Source organism: Centroberyx gerrardi, chromosome 2 (assembly GCF_048128805.1).
Source record: "Centroberyx gerrardi isolate f3 chromosome 2, fCenGer3.hap1.cur.20231027, whole genome shotgun sequence".
Lineage (NCBI taxonomy): Eukaryota > Metazoa > Chordata > Actinopteri > Beryciformes > Berycidae > Centroberyx > Centroberyx gerrardi.
This window is the reverse complement of record NC_135998.1, coordinates 13,935,097-13,958,395: the sequence shown is the minus strand read 5'-3', so window position 1 is coordinate 13,958,395 and position 23,299 is coordinate 13,935,097. Positions and strand designations below refer to the sequence as shown.

Below are 23,299 nucleotides of genomic sequence, written 5' to 3'. Positions count from 1 at the left end.
GAGCATCAGTTAGACCCAATATGTGTAACTGAATCTCGCATTTTCCATGATCTTTTTTGTAATCCAGTACGCTGGAACGGGTTTGAGAAATGCGACCTCTACACTGCAAAAATGTCTTGTTAAGACTTATATCCAGACTTATCAAGCTTATTTTAGGATTTTATTTTATTTTTTGTGAAATCATCTTACTGCCCTGGCAGATAATTGTACCGGTTTCAACAAATTTGATATTTTTTCAGGGTAATAGCCTATAACTTGTTTCAGGACATTTACTCTTGGAGAAAGTTTCTTGTTTAAAGATTTTCCTCATTGTTTTAGGATGATTTCTTGAAAGAAGTCATATTGGCATGTATCAAGTGAAATGTACTGAAACCAGCAGGATTATCTGCCAGTGCAGTGAGATAATTTGACTAAAAACAACACAAAATAAGCTTGATAAGTCTGGAAACAAGATAAAATCACTTATGCTGCAGCTTGTTCCTGCCACATCGGTGAATCCTAATATCATCTAATCATCTAATCATCACCAATCAATAATGTAACACTAGCATCAATCTTGTGGTCAGCTCCAATTAGAAGTAATGTATAGTACATATTAACATGAGAGTCAGTCCCGGCTCTGTTGGCTTGATCCAATACGGTGGAACGCCAGCAAAAGCATGAAAAAGTTAATTATTGTCTTCTGCTAAATTCTGAACCAATAGATAATTTAATTGAGGCACTAAGACATACAAACCACAAAAAGGGTCTTAGCTGAATATAACCAAGTACAGATTCTGTTCTGTCACATGGCGCATTTGTAGTGATGACGTATAAACCTAATTTATAAGTAGCTTATTTGAATATGACCTCACCTCCCTGGCACGCTAGTTGACCCATGAGTTGACCAACTGCCATTATTAATCTCTTTTATGGAGAATACAGAAACGTTAGGCTACTTGGCTTGTTAGTCAATATTAGCTTGAACCACTGAACCATTACCTAACATGGCTTATAAGATATTACACATATAGATAGAAGCACTTGTATAACAATGTGATAATTATGAAATGGTTATAAAATGCCAGAGTATGTTGTCTTAAGATGATAAAAAAGCTTAATTACACATGTATACTGCCATTCATCACTGTATCGCAGGAGTCTATGCAAACTGATACACAAACAACACAGACGTTAGAGGGAACGCTCCTTTTCGTACAGTCAGAGCCACAGTTTAACAAGGACGGCGCGTGTTTGAAATGGAGCAGAAAGCATTTTGCCGGCGAGACAAGGTGGCAACCTAAGCAGTCAACAAAGAAAGCATGGCAGATTTCTCGGATCGCTCCAAAGAGCTAAGTGTGTCATTAATTATTGACAGTGTCTACATACCATGGCTATACACAGCCTAACTGGCAGTGCATTATCATCATAATGTATTCCAAAAAACACACAGGAACAGGAACACAACAAGAAACTATCATTTTCTGGATAAATACATGGCTAATTAGACAACTGCACATAACTTTTTTCCAGCATAAAAGCAGCTAGGCCTACTTTATCAATTTGAAGTTTGCATTGCAGACTGGAATCTGGAATTTGTGTTTGTGTTTGCATCTGCTATGTGGCCACTGCTGACACATATTGCTTTCTGCAAGCTACAACAATCTTTAAATGGTGTGCAAACGACACGCACCTGGCCCGCCATAGACATACACCATAGGGACATGAATCTCGCTGGTAACACTTTACAATAACAGTTAACTAATGTGTCTGGTAATAATTTACTAATGGTGTCCATGTTAACTAAGGTATTAATTTATACATTATTTAATAGTCATCTTTATAAACTATTAAACAATGTATAAATTAATACCTTAGTTAACATGAACACCATTAGTAAATTACACAATGCTTATTAAGCATTAACTAACCCTTAACTTAGTGTACCCTTATTGTAAAGTGTTACCATCTCGCCTTCTTAGACTTAGATATGAAACTAAAGCCATACAGTAATACAGTAAAGATATCTATGAACAAGTCAATTGTGATTTTATCTGATATGATACAATTTGATACAACACGATTTGGTTCAATTCCGTGCCAAGAAGAGCAATGAAGAGTTTACTTGTTAAAATGCAACGGCAGGACACAACTTATTTTTCGTCTGTGGATGCAATGTTATAGTTTGGTTTTCTGTAAAACACAAACTCAAATGTATCACTCACTAAGTGCATGTGTGTTAAGTGTGACAAAACTGAGAGTAAGTTTCATGAGCAACCAGAGCCTACGGGAAACTTTAATCTTCAAAATGTAAACATTTTGACTTCTTCAGATGAGTTTGAACGCACAAACACTTCCAAGTTGCTGCTTTGAGCCATTAAGCCGTTCCAATAATTATTTCCAAATCATGTCGATGCAGCATAAACTGCAGCCACATTCACACAGGGAGCAGGGCAGTCATAGCAGAGCGTAACATGGAGAAAGAACGATGCAAAAGAAAGAGACACTAATAGAGAAATCATTATTCATGGTTTTGACTGTCACTTTTTGAGTGAATCAAGTTTCCCCGGTCAAAAGACGCTTCCTGGCTCTATGTTTGCAACCTAGCTTTCATGAAGACTTGTCATGGTTAGTCCTATTTGAGAAGACTAGAAAGCTCACGAACACTCACTGGCCACTTTATTAGGTACACCTCTTCGTTTACACAAACAGCTCACTCCTCCAGACAGTGAGTCACATATAAATAAAGTATAAGTATAAAGCATGCAGACAGGCTCGAGAGGTTCACTTTTATTGTCATCTTTACATTACATTTCACATATAGTGATGACAAGTTTGTAATGGTGAGAGTGTGAGTCATCAAGTGTTACATCACTAAAAAAGAAAGAACAATAGGAGGGGAAACATGAAAAAAGGGTGAAAGCAATGGCTTCTACATATTATTACAATGTATGAGCATTGTTACAATAATAAAAGAAAGCAGGGATGAGAAAGAAAACAAATAAAAAACAAATAATTGTGCTCCCCAGAGTCCCAGTTCAGTCATTATTCCCTTTATATTATTATAGTAATTAATCCATTTAGATCATCTTTTAAAAATGACATTCAGGTTCCCTCTCATTTTATAGGTTAAGTACTCTATCTGATAGAATTTACTCAGTTGAATCTCTTCACCTGCCAACCAGAGGACATGAAATTATTGAAGCCAGTTGTTATCTGTTTCAAAGCTGTTACATGTAATATTAACAGGTATCTGTTGTTCTGTATCCCGTATCTGTACCTCCATAGGCATTTTACCAAACAACATCATTTAGGAAGACTTCAGAATAAGATCTACTTTACATATATATTTCTAATACACATTTAATAATGGGCAGAACCAAAATAAATGAATGAAATTAGCATTACATTCACCACACTCCCGCCAACACATTGGTGATGTTTTATTATTGTATTTTGCTTGTTGTACTGGTGTTAAAAATAAAAATAGTGTGTCTGGAGCTGCCATGCATGTTCTCTCCAGTATGGAGATGCAGCAGTTCTATGAATACCTTTACTTATTTCTGCAAACATCCTCTGATATATTTATACTGAGTTCTTCTTCCCATTTAACTTTCTTTAAATTATTTACCAAGAGCTGCTGCGCTAATAGATTAAAATGACTAGTTTTTCTCTCTATTTTGCTATTTTGAATATAGTTCCTCACTTGTAGGTTTATGTAAAAATGGGAGTGTGGTAAATTATATTGCCTAGTAAGTGATTCAAAAGATACAACTCCATTTTCATCTGCACATTGTCACATATCAAGAGAAGAGAAGGTCCGCAGTCTCAAATGCAGATAAAAGGTTTGGTTTACTTGATCAGTGTCAGTCATCTACACATTGTCCAAATATTGTCAACCCTTTCTGTGCCCACATTTTAGAGATACTGTTATGCTTGTTTGGGGCAAAATCAGGATCCTCTTTAATCTCTCTCAGTACTATTAAGTCCCTATAGCTACAGAAGGATTTCTGCAGATTCTGCCTCACATCTCCTAAAGTATTTCTAGTCCATGTATTATTGATATCCTGTAGCCTTGTTTTCTCACTCATAGAAAAGGGTATTGTTTTCATTGAATCTTTACACAGACATTTCAATTTACCTCCATTTGGCTTCAAAATGATCGTTTATCTGAATGTTTATTACTTGTAGTTGGGCTGAATAGTAGAAATTTATTAGCTTGGGGAAGGTGAACCCCCCTCTCTCTGTGGGCGGTTTAAGTGTCTTAATTTTGACACGTTTTTTTTGCCATCTCACACAAATTTGCATAACATTCTGTCCCATCTTTTGAAAATATTTGTTAAGTACAGTGGGATTGCCTGAAGCAGAAACAAGAACCGGGGAAGCACATTCATTTTTATGACATTTATTCTGTCACTCAGTGATGAAAACACAACGCTCCACCGGTTCAAGTATTAATTTGTTCCTCTAAAGACTCATAGTTTAATTTACATAATGGATTCAGTTACTGTTCAGCGAAACATTAGAAAATGGATACTTCCAGCAGGATGATGAATGATGTCATGAAGCATGCGTCGTCTTAAGATGGCTCCAGGAACATGACAGAGGCTTTAGTTTAAGACAGCAGTGGCTATCTTAAAACTGGCTGTTCTGGCTGTTCCACATTGCCTAGATCTCAACAGAGCATCTTTAGGATGAGGTGGAACAGGATGTCTGCAGGAACTGAGTGATGCCGTCGAGTCTCAACATGGACCAAGATCCCCGTAAAACATTTCCGGCACCTTGTTGAATCCAGGCCTAGAAGAATTCTGGCTGTTCTGAAGGCAAAATGGGGGTTCTACCTGGTAGCTAGGTGGACCTAATAAAGTGGCCACTGAATGCATCATTCTTCACAGTGAGGGATTTCTAATGGTAAATGTTTGAGCTGAAGAAAAAAGTGGTAGAGAATACATGCCACGTATTTCAGTGGTGCATGCAGGTATAATGAATGCACCCACTTTTTTTATCTGGACATAATGCAGTGTGTCAATCTGTCAGCCTTTTAATCTGAAATTGGAATCACAATATGCCCTCATCATCATCAGCATCATCATCATCATCATCATCGTCTCCAAGCAGCAGCACACCACTGGAGAGAAGAGTTGTGCCTTTAGTAGCCTATGACATATTTATAACATACAGAAGCATAATGTGCTGTGACAGTCTGGAGGCCTTATGGCTCATCTGGAAATCCTGGCTAACTGGCCAATGGGCCTGTAAAGCCTATTGAGATACCAGATTAAGTCAATTAAAGATGTACAAGATGAAACTGTTCAACTAATAGGATTACAACTTCTGTAGGCTAGACGCTGCCTCTTCTATTGTAGATATACAGAGTCTGTGAGAATCCAATGTATTCATGTAGTGATGAATAAAAAGTTGGATATACTATGGCATCCGTTCAGTTAGTGCCATAAGGTTAGGGTTAACAGACATAAATATAAATATATATATATATTTTTTTTTTTTCAGAAAAGCATTACTGTGTCCTTTTATTTCCCCATTTAAAGATCATATCCTCATATAACTTACATCATTTTGATGACTATGATGTACACTATGCCTTTCTGTAATAATGATAATAATAATAATAATAATAATAATAATAATAATAATAATAATAATAATAATAATGATAATAAACTTTATTTTATAGCACTGTTCTAAAAGCAGAGGTTACAAAGTGCTTTACAGGAAGGCACAAAAACAAACACATTCAAAAGAAAAGTGCTGGAACTGAATAATGAACACACAATAAGATTAAAAACATGTCAGGTGGAGGAAACTCCATCCCATCAATCACTCCGCTGCATCTCAACCCAGAGAGTGAACTCGGGTGTGTGAGCTGAACTTCCTCGTGCTCGGCGCACTTGTCGAAGCGCATCCTCTGATCTGCCTCTCGGTCTGTTCCTTTAAAACCAAGCAGCCCACGCCTCGAAAAGCGGCTTGTTCCGGCTTGCCCCTTTACATCTTTTTATCCTTGCTCACAACGTTAAAATAGTACCACCATACGCGCATGCATTTTGACGAACTATCGACAGGTTAACAAAAAGGCATCTTAAACAGAATATGCACGATGCGTAATCCTGCAGCAGCGGTCGCCCCGTGCAGCCCGGTGCGTCTGGGGCGCAGTTCAAACACGAACACCGGCGGAGCGATATCGCCATCTCCTCTCAGCCCCGGTTTGTCAAACCGAGGGTGTGTAGCTCACTGTACCTGAGCAAACGTGTCTGTCACGTACTGTAGGAAAGGGGGGCAATGAATCGAAATTGGACCAAGGGACCCCTCTCTTAGTATCTGTATCCTCTGAAATGCCGTGCCACACCGCTTTCGCATCACGAATGATCTCCCCGGTTTGGTTGCTGCGGTTGGTTTGCAACTGATGAAGATTTTTTTATTATTATTATTTTGATGCTCGATGCGCTCCTGTGGATGGCCATGAATATGTTTATTCTAGTACTCTGGTGTAGTGCGTGAGGTAAGTGACTTATCCAGAGGTGCGCGCTACTTTGCCCTGCTTGTCAAATGGAGATTTTGTTTGAAGTGTTCATTGCTGTTGACATTTCGGCCTAAAATTAGGGCTGTTTATTTGTTTTCATTGGACTGGGCCGAATTTATTCGCCAGCTCCAAACGAGTTAGCGTTAGAAGCTGCAGATTTCAGAGATTATATCATCTGGAAGTAACCGGCTACCAGCCCGTCATCAATTTCTGCAACTGGTGATGATGGAATATTATCGTGTGTAACGAGACAGAGGCTGTACTTTCAATTACAGGCCTATAGCTTATAGTACGAATGCAAACCAGGATTTTCTAGAAAGAGTTCAGTCATTGCACGCTGCAAAGGAGCATGAAATTATAGATATGCTACTGTAATGGTCGAGACTGGTTGACTACTATTAGGCCTCCTATGGTGATATAATATTATGCAATTGTGTATATATTGAGGAACATCACTTTTGCTCTCAGAGTGACTTCTAAGCCACAGCCACACTGTTTCCGAGTTCAGGTGTTGCATTTTATTTAGCCTTCGGTCTGAAATGCAGCATTGCTGTCATAAAGTTGAAGTGTGCAGTGTCAGGTTGGAGGCTACCGTGTAACCTGCCGCTATACAACGGTAACAAGCCGATATTCTAACAGTATTATCCAAGTGTGCAACAAACAAACTGGCGGTTCAGTAAGATTGCATAACTGTCATAATCACAGTTGCTCCCACTTCCGCGCGCCACATCTCGCAGAAGTGATACAGTATATAATACAGTATATAGCAGCCTATGGGCTTTATGGTCGTTCTTCCCACCATCCAGACGCCACCCACACACACACACACATACACACACTCATGCACTATGATGCTAGGCATAATGAATAAATAATCACACAGACCCACATACTCACACTCTACAATCAAAAACAAATGAGCAATGAACAGACATGGTAACATAACTATAGTAATCCTGTATTAAATTTTAGAATGATACTATACAACTATAACAGCAAAACTATAAGTACCTACCATTAATGTCTGTGTAAACTCACTATAGAGTACCACAGACACACTGTAAGCCCCTGTAGGAATATTATAGGAATATTATAGTGTTTTTTCATTAGGGACTGCAAGTGTATGTTCATTATTTAGTGCTTTGTGCCCTATTTGTCATGTACTGTACATAGTTTGTTTCCCTGTTGAGGATCTTTCAACAGATTAGCAAAGCAGCGACAGTTCTCAAAGTTAAAGGTTAACTTTCTTGTCATCATTTACCTGCTACAGATGCAGGAATTTCTCTTAGTTACAGCCTAGACGCGCTGCTTAGAAACAGTCAGCAACATGGTTCTGAAATCCAGGAGGAGAAAGGTTTGCAGCTGTTTGTTTTCATAAACACTTTGTGTACTCAAGAATACGCCTTTCCTAGTTCTGCTTTGTTTGTTTCTAATTTAGGGCAAGGAGTGAAGTGTTTCCCGGTGACTCAAATTATGTTCTTGACTCGTATGACTTAAAACTGATACTTCATGTTTTCAGCAAAAGTTGTGGGTGTGAAATTTCAGTCTGCTTGTGCTTTACCCAGTATGTTGCTCTTCTGAAGGATGTTTCGCAGACCTGAATTGACTCCTAGTCACTGTCCATACGCTTGCAGTTATATTTTATATTTTACATTTTGGTACTAAGTACCTTACCCTGATGAATTCATGTATGTTCAGTAGGGATTTCTCCGCTGACCATAATTCTGCCTCTGAGAGAGGACTGTGTGGTACGCATGCAAGACATCTTTGGGGAGGAATTTAAAAGCACAGTAGCACGTTTAATAGAGTGAAGCAAAATGAGTCATGAAAGATGTTTTATGTTTTTCCTACAAAAATAGGCTCATCTCAAAAACAGTAATGCATGAGAAAAAGTTGCACATATTTCACAAACGAAGAGACTATGTGATTAATTGAGAAAAGCCTTGTAGTGATTGAAGTAGTAAGAATGTCTTAAGTTGGATACACTATGAGAGTGAATTATAATCATTCTTTTATTCAACTGTTATTGCCAGGTTGCTTCCTGAGTAACATGGCAACTTAGTTGTTGTGTGGCATTTGTAAATGGTTTTGATTTCTTAACCTAAGTCTCTATAGGATGACTGAGTTCACTAACAGTGGAGAAACCAAGTCAAACTCACTGATTCCTAATGAACTCTAATTCAGGAGTCGCAATGCCAATACATACATGCATGTGCATAGGCCTACACACACACACACACACACACACACACACACATTCAAATGCCTGTACACACACACACACACACGACACAGACTGGAACGTTGTGTTCTAATGCTGGGGTCACAGTGATGGTGAGAAGGAGCAGGGAGACATGTCCTCATGTTACTTCACATTCCATGGCTTCAGGTTCAACCCATGCTCCGTGTGTGTGTGTATGTGTGTGTGTGTGTGTGTGTGTGTGTGTGTGCACGTGTATATGTGAGTGTAATTGCATGTTTGTGTGTTTATGTATGTATGTACAGTAAGTAGGTCTGAGTATATATGCATTCTTCTTTGTATGCATGCCTTCATTTGGATAATTGCGAGGAAGAGGGAGTGAGAGTGCGGACATGTGTGCGGGCGTGTGTGCGTGTGTGTGTGTGTATGTGTGTGTGTGTTTAGTAGAAAAGGTGTAGGGTCATGGAACATGAGTGGTTGTCCATCAGAAGAACCGGGCCTCGTCCACAAACCTCGCTGGGATTAGTCCGCCTTTCTGCTACTGCTAGTTGTGGATGTAGAAAAAGTCATGTCAAAAGTTAGTAGAACTTATCTCAACACTTTTGTGATAACTATGTATGAATTGAGTAATGATTTGCAGAAATTGAGTTAACATTCGAACACTCTTTGCTTTCCACTTCACACAGACTCATTAGTCACCTTCTTTGTGCACATAATAATTTAGTGCCGTGTCTCTGACGCCTCTCACTTCAGATACTGGTGTACAATAGAGGGAATTATTCCAAGTCACTCCTCTGTGCCTGCAGAAATACCCAAGCTGGAGTTTGATTGAATTCACAGTTAGCTGGCATGGCACTTGCAGCACAATCATGGATAGAAACTAATGCATGCATGGATACACAGATAGAGCAACAGACATACCGGCCTACACACAGACACAGGGTAAGACACACACACACACTCTCGCTCTCTTTCTCTCATACACACACACACACACACACACACTAAAGGAAACTCCAGATGCCCACCCCCATCACAGAGGGCCAACTGAGGACTGACTGTCCCGAGCCAGATGATAGCTTGCCAACTGTTGGCTGTAAAGACACAATGTACTTCTCATCCTGCACTTGTCCATCCCAGCAATATACTGGGTGTTTACCAGGCCAGTACAGCAAATCACTGCTTATTTGTTAAGCTCTGGGTCCATAAACGCCGGGCCTTTCTCGACACTTATAGACACGTGTTGCTGTTGACATTTATTTAACAGATCGTGATGGAAATGAATACATCATGTGCTGTCTCTAACTTGGATGTGTTCAAAATGGCACATGCTTTTGTACTAATACACCAAGAATGTGCTCTGCATGGATTGCAAGTGTAAACAAGCCAGAAAGGAGAAGAACAGGCCGCTAAATGGTCAGTTTCCTCATTTTAAAATGATCAGCGAGAGACAGGCGTCTTATGAGGAAGTTGTGGTCTGATGTATAACGCACACCCACTGCTGCCTGTCACAAGACTATGACGATCAACCACTTACTCGTGTCTATAGGGGCTTTGTGTGTGTGTGTTTGTGTGTGTGTGTGTGTGTGTCTGTATGGCATGCCTGCATACGTGGGCCTGTATCGATGCATGCAACTAAGACCATCACTGGAATTATTTTGTATGTCCAGATATGTGACTCTGTAGCTTATTTCATTTCCCATGTACCGTGGAGTACTCATGTGATTTATTTAGTCTGATAATGGTCTGGTAGTGTACAGACTTTTTATTCACCTTTGTTTGCAGAAAACAACTTGTTTAATGCAGAAACAGAGAGACAGACAAGCAGGCAAGCTTAGGCTAAGGCCGGGCTGGTTATATTCTGCCTGGGCCTCTCAGCAAAAACAGGATGTAGCAGTTGCTCAGAGCAGGAACAGGTGGTTGTCAACGTGACTCTTCAAGACTGTGAATTACAGTTAATGTTGCCCGGGAATCTACACCACTCCCTAACCTGGCAACACTTCTGTCTCAGAGCCCGAGAGTTGCGTTCAGGCGCGTCACCCCTCCTGCTCTCCTCTCCTCTCCTCTCCTCTCCTCTCCTCTCCCCGTCTCTAAACTTCCCTGAACCCGCAGCTCAGACATGTTTCGTCACATGAGCTTCACCCCGCTCTTCTTTGGACGGCGGCTCAACCGTTAGTGGGCAACAATCGCCGTAATCGGTGTTATATTTGGGTTCCTCGCGGAAGGAAATATGACGCGCGAGAACAGAACGGAGCTGTCCACGCGGCCGAGGAGGCATCGCGGACACCGCACGCTCCAGGCGGCTTGGAAGGTGCGTAATACTGAGAGGAATGAGTAGGCATTATAATTGGCACGTCGCTATAAGGGTGATGTCTAAGTCCTGGAATGATGACTTGTATGATGCAATTTGTTGTGAAAGTCTTGGTAAATGGAGCGGCACGCGCGGCACTATGCGTGCGTAATGCGCATGGTTCCTCTTTTCTTCCATTGATCTCGTTCTGCTCAGCATGGCCATCTTATAAACAGACTAAATTCTTTAGTATGAAAAGTTAAGTTAATTGAAGCTCAAACCACGTCTAGAAAACTTGTGGAGTCTTGTTATTGATCGTTATTTTGCAGTGAAGACACGACAGGCCTACATGATTTTGGCGCATGGAACCACATAGACATATAGTGTTTATGTGCAAAATAATCCTCTGTCGATGACTATATTGTTTTGTGCACATGCATATAGCCTATACACAACCATGCAGACTCACTGAGATGCACATACGCGCAGAGGAGAATGTATCTCCAAGTGCACTTTGGGACTGGTTTTGGTTGTGGTTAATATAGTCAGGAGTCCAACCATACAGGTTGAGTCAGTTGAGTGACATGCTTACTCCAGGCTGTGTGTGTGTGTGTGTGCGCGCACACACACACACACACACACACACACACACACACATTCCATCTCTGAATCCACTTGAATGGACAGCTAAGAGCTTCTTAATGGCACCTGTGCTAAGATGGCACCAGCTGTTACTGTGGTGAGAGTTTTGGACAGATGTAGCGGACAGACTCTGAAAGCAACAGGTGCGCACTGTCTGCATGACTGAAACACTTTGTATAATGAACTCATAACTGCTGAGAAGGCAGATTTTTTTGTGTGTGTGTGTTTTTTGTGTATTCATGTAAAGTGGTCCCTTTTGTTTTTGGTTGAAGCGATGATACACATAATATGATACAGCTGTTCTGGGATGGAAGGAGCAGGCTACCTACTCAAGTAAAAGCATTGTTCTGTTGAGGAAATTTTATTCAAGTAGAAGTAAATTTACTGGTGTAAAATCTGCTCCTGTAAAAGCAAAAAAGTAGCATATTCAAAATGCATTTCAATAGACAGTGTTACATATGATCTTTTACCGTACAATGCAAAACTGTGTTCTTGTAATTGAAACAAAAAACATTTACATAAAAGACCGAATATACAAAGTAAAGCATGAATCAACACAATAATTTAGGGATTTGTTGGTGGTTTTATGTGCATCCCTCTTTTCTCCACCAACATGCTCAGTGTTTTCAGAGCTGCAACTCTAAACGGGCCGGGAGCTGATTTGGATCTGATGACAGTAACTGACTTCCCCTAACCTATTTATCGTTCCCCTCATTCTCCATCTTTATTCACTTCCCCTCTCATTAACCCCCACAGTCTATTCCTCAACCACAAGTTAATTGCAGTGTAGTAGCCCATGTACAATGGAGGTTGAAGACAGAATAACAAATATAAAGAGGCTAGATGAAAATATGTGTCATTGGCAGCTGCGATATGGAGATTTCGGTCAGCTGAAGCATGAATCTCTCCTCCCACTACTGTCAGACTCATTACCTTCAAATATTGTTTACACTCGCTAAATGCACTGTTGATATCGCACCTGTTTATGACTATATTGTGCTTTCTAAAAATACAATTTCGAAATGCATTCTTTGATCTGTGATTAAAAACTGAAAAAATCCAAATGCTGTTTTGGGGTTACATTTTTTAAAAGAAAGTATATAACCGTTTTTACAGATTTGTTGAAGATGCAGTTTATCATTGGCCAGTTTCTGATTCAATGTTGATGTACTTAAGTAAAGTGAAATTACTTTCCTCAGAAAATACTCAAAAAAGTACGCCCTAAAAAGTCACTCAAAGTAACAAGACTTGTAATTTGTTTCTTCCATCCTTGTGGATTTTTACCTTATGATGATATTCATCTGTCTAAATAAGTAAAAAATCAGCATTTCTACCTGTCTGTCTCACCATGTAGCATTTTGCCTTGGTCACTACTGTCTTGCAGACTGCGGCCACCAGAAAGCCAGAAAGAGAGTCAATTGTTAAAAATGTTTGGGAACATTTGACATAAACAACGACTGTGGCCTACAAACCTTTCCTTGAAACAGGATGCTAGTATCCAGCTTTATCTGTCTCAAGCTGGACTGCTGTGGAAAGCTGAGATATGCAAATACTGTCTGTGTTTATTAATGGTCTGTACACTGATTTGCTAATACAATATTATCACGATTCAACATAAATTCAGCCTGTATAAGACAAGTGTAGGTTCTGCTTGGAGAGCAGAGCAGTAGCCAAGGTGATTCTGTGTGACTGATCTCAAATAAATACTGCATTCATCTGGAAATCAAACCTGGACTTATATTTTTGTATTCTCTTAGAGGTAATTATTATTATGACTGGTCTTATAAATTATTTTTCACCTTTTGTATTCTAACAACATTGATTAGTGTTGATCAATCTGTTTTTTTTAATTGGGAAACAAATAGCTGGAATGGTGGAAATTGATGTGTATGTAACGCTATATCATTGACTTTGTGGTCCCACTTTGAAAATTTGTTAGATTTTGTTTCTTTACAGAACAGCTGTCAGGCGGTTGGTTTAATTCATTTATTTATGTACTTATGTATTTGTTTGGTGATACTCTGTTGATCACCATAGGAGAAATTCGTTTTTTTCCTTTGGTCGGCCGCCTCCACAGGAAGGTCAAAGGTCAGCTACAGAACAGTGCTGGTAGGGATTCATTGTTTTGCTCATCATGAGCAATATCAACATGATCAATAGGACTATTAGTAAGAGTCCATACAAAGCAACACTACTTTTACAGTGGGCAGACTCTTTAGGAACTCACACTCAGACTGTGATAGGCAAGTGATAATGTGGAGCGCATTTTGAGAAATACTTTTTTGATCTTTTGGCATGTTGTTTAGAGAATGCCCTTGACAAAATGAATCCCATGTTTGAAATGAGATGGGTCAAATGTAGATCTAGGCTTTACAAACTGTATTCATATAGGGCAGTCTTGATGGCCCGCTTATTAATGCAATATGTGTTGAGGATTTAGCAACTAGAAGGAGAGAGGGAGAGAGAGTTTTTATTGCCCACATTGGATTAAAGACATTTATGATTTTTATGGCCAGAGAGGCTGAAAACTGCCCATGTACTTCAGCTAAAGGCTTACTGCTCACTGATAAAGCTCAGAGTGGTATGATGATGATGCTGCACACCAACAATTACCTGCTGGACACCACGCACACCCTTTACAGAAGATACTGTGCTATTGTTTGTCAGTGCTTACAACATACAGTCTAGAAGTAATTTTGCATCTATTTGTTGATGTAGATCATATAACATTTGACTGGGCGGCCTCGATAATGAGTTATAGAAGAAGCATTGTTGACTGTAAAACTCTTGTGGCAGGTGACACAACCACTGCACAGCAGACAGTTGAATAGCAGAAACACTGTGATGTGCACATGCAATTTTGAAATAGACTATAATCAATTGTAATTATTAATCCATGGGCTCTGTAACAAGTGACTGTAGTGGTAGTTTAAGCATTATTTCCCCACACATGTAGGTGGGATTCTGTCTGAAACGATTTTTCAAGCAACACCGCTGCACAAAATACATTCAAATCTTTTATTAAATTTTGCTGTTCAGCACACCTCATCATGACAATGGAGATAAGCTCTTCATCTTCATTATGTTGTTCTTGTTGGTGTTATGTGAATTACATGTATGATGATTCTTAATGTGTGGAGTTGAATTTCGCATATGATATTTAATAGAATTTATCTGCCATTTGGTGCATTATCCAAACTGCCTTACAGTGCCATTAGACATTTTTACAGTATAGTGTGAACATTTGCTGGCAGCTGGCCCCCCCTCACTGTGTCATGGTGCAATGCTCTAACCATTGAGCTACACAAGATCACAAAACTGCTTTGTTATTGTACAGAAACGCTGAAAGGTCAGTCACACAACCACGTCTTTCTCTCCCGCCCCTCAGTCACCATCGGCACCGGCGAGCGGGAGTGGTTGTCGGGGCACGTTGTCATGCCTTCCCCCTGAGCTCCGCGGCGCCTCCCTCAGTGGTGTGGTGGCAGGATGCCGGTGCAGGCGGCCCAGTGGACGGAGTTCCTGTCCTGTCCCATCTGCTACAATGAGTTCGACAGCAGCGGCCACCAGCCCATCAGCCTGGGCTGCTCTCACACGGTGTGTAAGACCTGCCTGCACAAGCTGCACCGCAAGGCCTGCCCGTTCGACCAGACGCCCATCAGCACCGATATAGACCTGCTGCCGGTCAACTGCGCCCTGCTGCAGCTGGTGGGAGCTCAGGTGAGTGGTGAGGAAGGAGGGCGTGTGTGTGTGTGTGTGTGTGTGTGTGTGAGTGGACGGAGGCTGTCTTGTGTGTAAGTGTGTGTGTGATTATGAGAGTGTCACAAAGTGAGAGAGACTGAGAAAACAAGAAAGACTAGGACATAATAATGACAAGACATATTTATGCATGCTTACGTGTCTCTTAGGTTCCGGAGGTCCAGCCGGTGAGCCTGAGCAGCGCAGCAGAGGTTGAGCACTATGAGGTGTGCAGGGTCTGTGTGGAGGAGCTGGCACTCTACCTAAAACCCATCAGTGGAGCAAAAGGTACTGTGTGTGTGTGTGTCTGTGTGTGGTGTGTGTGTGTGCGTGTGCATGTGCAGGCATGCATGTGTATCTGTGATGGTGAATTATAGAGTCTAGGATCTGTGGAAGAGAGAATAATGCTCAGTTTGAACCACAGACAAAGCGTCCGGGTATTCACGCTTCTCATGCTTCTAATAACAACTGCACACCTTAAACCTTCTGTACTTTAGTGGCAGTGTAGGAAAATTAAACTCTCCACATCCCTCCACAAGAAAAAATAACCCCACCAGAATCGGCCTCGTACCGGTTCCTTTTTGTTCAGCCAATTTTCAAACCAGTCAGCCAGTTTCAAATTTCAGGTGGTGTACGACCTCACGCACGACTCCAATGCGCCCGGTTTTATGGCTGCAATGACATCATTTTGACTGCGCACACTCTGTTACATCCGTTTCTGCATGAAGCATGAACCAGCCTTATGAGAGAGAGAGAGATATAGAGAGGGAGAATGTGTGTGGAGGATAGATGCATGATAGACCTTCAAGTGTCATCCCTTTTTTCCATGAGGAGGCCTTTAATCCATCTACCACACTGTTATCGAAGGTTTATAGCCGGTTGTAACAGACTTGCCCTTGCCGCTCCTGCTATTGTTTCTGGGTAGCAGGCTGAAGCAATCAAGCGTCCTTATCTGTCTGTAAACTTAACAATCCTTAATTTCAGCAAACCTTTGTCCCTGTTAATGAGTACAATGCAGTTGGATCATATTGCTTTTTTAATATTTGAAAGGAGGAGCTGTCGCTTGGCCTGTTTCACAGACAAGAAGTAAAAAAAAAAGATGATGAAAAATAAAATTAGTGTAGATAACAGTCTGCTAACAACAAAAATCTAATTTAAAAATACTGATGTTCATAATTAAAGGTTCTCATCGCGGTGAAGTTCCACAGATACTCTGCTTGACCCAAGAGTTCTCATCTTCTCCCACGACAGGTGTGGTGACACTGAGCCCGAGCGTGCTCAGTCGGCCCATGCAGAGGAAACTGGTTACCATGGTGAACTGCCAGCTAGTGGAGGAGGAGGGGCGTGTGCGGGCGGTGCGGGCAGGCCGGTCGCTAGGGGAACGGACCGTAACAGAACTCATCCTGCAGCACCAGAACCCCCAGCAGCTCTCTGCCAACCTGTGGGCAGCGGTGCGGGCGCGGGGATGCCAGTTCCTCGGTCCTGGTGAGTCAACAACACACACACACACACACACACACACACAAGGCCCTGTTATGATACGAGCATCACGCCACGCAGATCTGTGAGGCATTACATGTGCAAGGGACATTTCTAAAGCCTAAGACATGAGGGTGTTATAAAGTGAATTTTATAGGCAATTTCCTCTCATTCATTATTGTTACATAGAGCCAAGTGAGCTGTTACTTAGCTCCAAATAGGATTTTGACTCTTTCATAAGCAGTCTGAAAATCAGGACTAAGCAAAACATCTTGTCTTGTAAACGCTAACAACTGGACACTTAAAACTACCATTGAAGCTTTAAAGGTCATGCATGATACACTGTCGCTACACTTTTCGAGGCAATATAATTTCAAAGAGTTCACTTGGTGCGACCTTTGGCTACCTGTAAAAGGAACAAATAAGAACCATGTGACACAGGACAGTTGATTAGCGTTAGGTGTGAGCTGGTGGCATGATCGTTTAGACAGTATTATTCTGTATTATTCTATATTATATCAGTTTGACCCTTTTTGATTTAAATACAAACAACATATTTCACCTTTTATTTTATCGTTGTAAATATCGATTTTGTTTCATTTTGATGTAACGCTCGTTTCTTATATTCAGCCTGTTGGATTTACATTCATCGGATTATTCAGCTTCACTGTCAGACATCAAAGCTGTTATTTGGCCAAATTGCTCAGCAAATGAAATGACAGGAATTGGTAGCCTGTACTGGAACTTGTCTTTGTGTCCAGAAGTGGCCTTTTGAATTGTCTAGGCTTAGTAGCAGGTCTACATTGCCTCAACAAACTGCTGGTGCCTATAGATTTTCCAACCTGGTGTCCTGTGATGATTACTCATAGGGCAGATTCTGACTGGGAAACACTGTTTCTCACCATGATAACAGAATGAGTTCATTTAAGAGACTGAGGACACCTGGTTGTAATGACCTCTCTGTGTGTTAGAAATAGGCTTCTGCACACAGAAGCAAGTGTCATTTTCTTTTTAAGCTTTTGGGTTTTCTGTGTGAAATGTGTCATCGTGTCAGTGTTGTAATGTTTGCATCAGTACACTCTCTGTGTGTGTGTGTTTGAATGTGTGTTTGCTGAATATTTCTCTCTGCCTGATTCTCTCCTCACTCCCTCTCCTCATCCCTCTGAATCTCTTTCCCTCACTCTCTTTCTCACTCTCTCCCTCCCTCTCCATCTCCCTCTCTCACTCTGTCATTCTCTCTATCCCCACACCCCTCTCTCAATCTTCTTCGTCAGCTATGCAAGAAGATGCACTGAAGCTGGTTTTGCTGGCTCTGGAGGACGGCTCAGCTCTGTCCAGGAAGGTGCTGGTTTTGTTTGTCGTCCAGAAGCTAGAGGCCCGGTTCCCCCAGGCCTCCAAGACCAGCATCGGCCATGTGGTACAGCTCCTGTACCGGGCCTCCTGCTTCAAGGTACACATGTGCACACACAGACACATAGATACACATCACATGCATAAATGCCTGTACATACACATGCAAGAACATGCAATCAAGGAGCACTATTAACTACTCCATGTTGAAAGTACTGAGCTCTTTGAACACCACAGCCTACGTGAAACTGAAAAACACAACCGCAGTTTGTCCCAAGAACCCAAGCCTTAAATGAGTAGGTGACCTGATTAATGAAGAATATTTAAATAGATCCACATTTACCACCATGGATTGCTTTACCACTTCCAGAGATAGTGCTGCTCACTGTTTCAAATGGCAACTCTTAATTATGTCAATAATTGTGGTTTATAAAAGTTCTTATATCTTATATCTTGTATTGCATAAAAGTCATACTGGCATTAAGGATGTGGGCTTCAGCGGATGTGTTTTCTACGTGTGTGTATTTCTGTGTGTGTGTTATCTGATGAGGAGAGTGCTAGCCAGTTAGTAAGAATGACAGACATGGCTGGTAGGGCAGAAATGCCAGCTATCTTCCCATGATGTAACAGCAGTCTATATTTGCCCTTGTTGCTTCGCCTTACAGGACAGAGACAGACAGGCAAGCAGACAGACAGACAGATGGAGACAGAGGCGGGCGCACAGACAGACAGGATAACTGACAAAGTATTTTAGAGGTTGTAAATTTGTCAGACAGGCAGACAGCAACCTGAGCCAGGCTAGTGATGAAACCCGATTCCCTTCAGCTTTAATTTTATGACTGCAGTGCTTGCCAAATTTTTTAACTGATAACTGATAGTGTGTATTGGTGTCTTATGATGATTACTCATAGGGCAGATTCTGACAGGGGGGGAAACCCTCCATCTGATCTGAGTTTGAGTTTGTTAGTCTGAAGACACCAAATACAGACAAATTGACTGATTTGTAAATTCTGTTATTGTCAATAGGAAAATGTGTAATGGAAACCAAAAATATCTTCTATTTAGTTTGACTGAATATTCTTAACATAAGTGTATCAGCGACAAGATGCTCAAAAAGCTACGGCAACACACTTTATGTGTATTAAACTGGGTATAACATTCCCTTCCTTCTCCATCCCTTCTTTCTCTTCCTTGTTTCTCTTGTCCCTGATCCCTCTCTCAATGTTAACTCCCCCTTCCTGTCTCTCTCTCTCTCTCTCTCTCTCATCCCCTCTCTCTGTCCCCTTCATCGTCGCCGTCCTCTCCTCTCCCTCAGGTGACTAAGCGTGACGAGGACTCGTCACTGATGCAGCTGAAGGAAGAGTTTCGTACGTACGAAGCTCTGAGGAGAGAGCATGACGCTCAGATCGTCCACATCGCCATGGAGGCGGGCCTGCGGATCTCACCTGAACAGTGGTCTTCTCTGCTGTATGGAGACCTGGTGCACAAGTCACACATGCAGTCCATCATTGACAAGGTACTGTTCAAATTCATAGGTGGTCCATTATTAACACGGTATTATTCCACTTGTTATGCATAAAATAGTACCTCAAATTTTACATTTATTATTGCTAAAGGCACTTTTGAAATTTCAAATGGTGAATATTACAACACTCTGGAGAACAGAAGCACAGAATATAAAGTATTTAAAAGTTATGGACAGCAGATAAGTATGCCATGCTGGGACTAATAGTTTTCAAGTTTCTTCCAGGTTCTGTGTTTATGCATTTATATACTCTTTTTTATTGACAGGTTAACCTCTCTCTCTCTCTCTCTCTCTCTCTCTCTCTCTCTCTCTCTCTCGCCCTCTCTCTCTCCCTCTCCAACTCTCTCTGGCCTCTCTCTGTTTCTATCTTCTGCTCCAGTTGCAGTCTCCAGAGTCGTTTGCTAAGAGCGTCCAGGAACTTACAATCGTCCTCCAGAGGACAGGAGACCCGGCCAATCTCACTAGCCTTAGACCACACCTAGAGCTACTAGCCAACATAGACCATAATCCAGGTATAGATTTTTCTTCTCATTGTTCACCCAAAAAATTGTAGGAGACCTTGCCAACCCCACTGTCCTCCAACAACAGCTGAAGCTAAGGGCTAACCACAGAATTACAATGAACAGAATTGGCATAGAAAGATAAATAGATAGAGTCATTAGTGGGGAAAAGACAAAACAACTCAGAGAAACTCAGAGCCAACAGGAAAATTACAAGAGCAGCGCCTAGTTGATTTCTCTCTTTCTATTTTGGGGGAAGAACCTAACTGAATTTGTGATGAAATAAAATGGATTTTAAAGGGCCGTAATTTTTCATAATGTCATGAAAATTGCCTCTGGTTTGGTACATGAGACTCGTTACCATGGCAAAGGCATCGTTTGGCTAAAAATCTCCTCCAGTGGGAGTTGTGTTAAACACTTTGAGCCTTGTTCACCGTCCACGCATTTATCAATTCCCTTTTCCCTGAAAACATTCCTACAAATCTGTAGTTAAGGAGATTAACATGATACACAAGGAAGCACCCTTTCTGTTCCTTCAGATTATCTGTGGCAACAACACAACCACAGCACAACGTCACCGGCAATAGACATGTTTGTCAATTTGTGCCGAATTCAAACTTGCTCACTGTCTCAAGGCGGGAGCTGCTTGTATAAGGCCTATAGGCTGCGTAGAAACATCCATCTCTATGCAAATTGAAGTAGGCTAAGGCTGAATAAACTATTTTTATTTTGGCTTATAAATGATTCTCAGAAAAAAGTGCTAGTCCACTTACACAACAATTGTGTAAGTGCTATAGCAGTTGAATACCAAGATGTAATGTGCTTACAATCTGTCATTCGCTTGTCATTGACCAGGACATAGAAGCTGCTGAGGGACCTTGTGAGTTAAATAAATAAAAAAAATAGGATAAAAAAAAAATTACATCAAAAAACCATGGCAGAACAGGTTTTTTCCTGTCTTTCTGTCTTTGATTTTTGACAGATGTTACAATGGGCACTCAAAAAAAAATTATTTAACATTGTTCTTTTCTACTGTATGGATGGTACACAAGTCACATATGCAGTCCATCACTGACAAGGTACTGTTCAAAGTCATAGGTGGTCCATTATTAACGGGGTATTATTCCACTTGCCATGCATAAGATAGTACCTCAATTTTTAACATTCATTATTGATAAAGGCACTTTGTGGCCCCATTTTGGAGTGGCTGCTCTATTAAATTTTATTATGATATTGTCATGAAATGACCATGTGCTTCCGGGATTACAGCATAATCCAGGTATCATTAAGAACTCAGATATTATACAAGTCAGCCCTAGTGAAGAATATTGCGTAATGCACCTCAACTCACCTCACACCTCAAATAATTTGACTGGAGTGTTAGTTATACAGATGTTGCCACTGTAGAGGTCCCACTCTCATCCCTGCAGCACTACTGTGCCGCCTCCAGGAGGAATCGTTTGGAAAGCCCTGCAGTACCAATACAGGATAGACGCTGAGTGGATGAACATTACTATACACTGTTGTTGATCTGTGTGTAGATGCACCAGCGCCGTCATGGGAGGAGCTGGAAAGTGTGATGCTAGCTGTCAAGTTGGTGGTTCATGGACTGGTGGAATTCATACAGAACTTCAGCAAGAAGAGCCATGACACTCCACAGGTACACTGACGGGATGGGATTGTATCACTAACAATTATATTCTTTATATTGGCAACACAGTGCATGAGGTGGGCTACAGGCAATGGGAGAGAATATAAACATGGTAAGTAAAAAAGTACAGAATAGTTAAGAATGATTCTCTTGGGAGGAGAAGTTCACCGCTGCCTCATCCAGGCGCTGTGGAAGGCCACCGCCACGGGAGATAAGATGCTCTCAGCCCTAAAACACACTTTATCCTTCCTGCTGCAGCATCTGAGATAGTTACAAGGACGTGAAATGGTTTCTACAAGCATCCACTGCAAACAGCAGAGGGGTACCACTTGTGTTATGAGCCAAATTACTATTGATCACTGACACCACAATGAAAAAAGAAAAGGTAACAATCAGCAGTTAGCTGTGATTGACAAAGACCAAAACTGGCTGCTAAATGGTACGCACAATAGAGTGAGTACAGGCTGAAGGCCAAAATATCACAATGTCACCTCCGGTCTACAAACAACAGCAGTGAAGTTTCAAGACAAAGCCAAAAGCAACGTTAAGTCCAACCAAGACACAGAGCGCTCTCTCTTTTACCTAATAAAAATAATTAGACCTATGAGTACAAACAGAAAGAACAAAATAACACATACCTAATGAGGAGTAGGGTCAACCTTTACCTTCAGAACAGCACCATCCTCCTGGGCATGCTGTCATGAAGTCCTGAACTGAGTATAGTGAGATACTGGACCAATCTTCAAGAAGGAAAGACTCTGAATGGCCTCTTATTCTTTAGCCCTTATACAACTTTGCAGAGCAGCCATCGGCCCCAAGAAATCCCATCTCAACCACCATGTTAACGGTTGGCCACAGGCATTGTGGGTTAAAGGCATCCATTGTTTTTCTCCAAACATACTCCCCGTCTGAAATGTAGGAAAAAGGGTGAAAAACACCCATCACACTATGTTACTTTTTTACAAGCAGATTATGTAGCCCTGTCATAATTAGCAGATTTGCGGTGGTGTGTGTGTGTGTGTGTGCTGATTCGCTTCTATGGTATTTTTTGAGGCTGCAGTTTTGTGGTGTTCAGCAGTAACTCTCCTGTTAAGTGGCTGTCGCTCCCTGTCAGTGTCAGCTTCCACAGTGTCAGATTCCTTTCTGCTAAGACAGTTTGTTGGTGTTTGGCGTATGTTGTCATGAGTTTGGAGACTGCTCCCCTTGCCACATTTAATCGTTTTGCAGTTTTTGTGACTGATGCTCCTGTATTTGGCCTTTTTGAGAACTCTGTCAGCTGCCTCATGTTGCTTTGAAAACTCACATATAACAGTGGTGATTGTCAGACCTCTTTTAAAGTTGACGCATACTGATAATTGGCATTCAACTTTCTGTGTGACCGCCTTTGTAATTGTGAGTTACTTCAAAGTT

General features: G+C 41.2%; 1 protein-coding gene across 4 annotated transcripts in view; it reads left to right on the top strand.

The window, feature by feature from the left end:
• The first annotated feature begins 6,261 nt into the window (after positions 1–6,261).
• rc3h2 (ring finger and CCCH-type domains 2) overlaps positions 6,262–23,299 on the top strand; it is a 34,426-nt gene continuing 17,388 nt past the window's right edge. For 3 of the 4 annotated variants that reach the window (XM_071901302.2, XM_071901300.2, XM_078287078.1), the window contains exons 1-8: positions 10,874–11,028; positions 15,038–15,366; positions 15,555–15,672; positions 16,636–16,869; positions 18,138–18,313; positions 19,529–19,729; positions 20,118–20,250; positions 21,780–21,898. In XM_071901302.2, the coding sequence (XP_071757403.2) occupies positions 15,136–15,366; positions 15,555–15,672; positions 16,636–16,869; positions 18,138–18,313; positions 19,529–19,729; positions 20,118–20,250; positions 21,780–21,898 (1,212 nt within the window). In that variant the 5' untranslated portion in view covers positions 10,874–11,028; positions 15,038–15,135. Of the gene's footprint in view, positions 6,497–10,873; positions 11,029–15,037; positions 15,367–15,554; positions 15,673–16,635; positions 16,870–18,137; positions 18,314–19,528; positions 19,730–20,117; positions 20,251–21,779; positions 21,899–23,299 lie in introns of those variants that run through there. The other variant, XM_071901301.2, reaches the window with a different exon arrangement.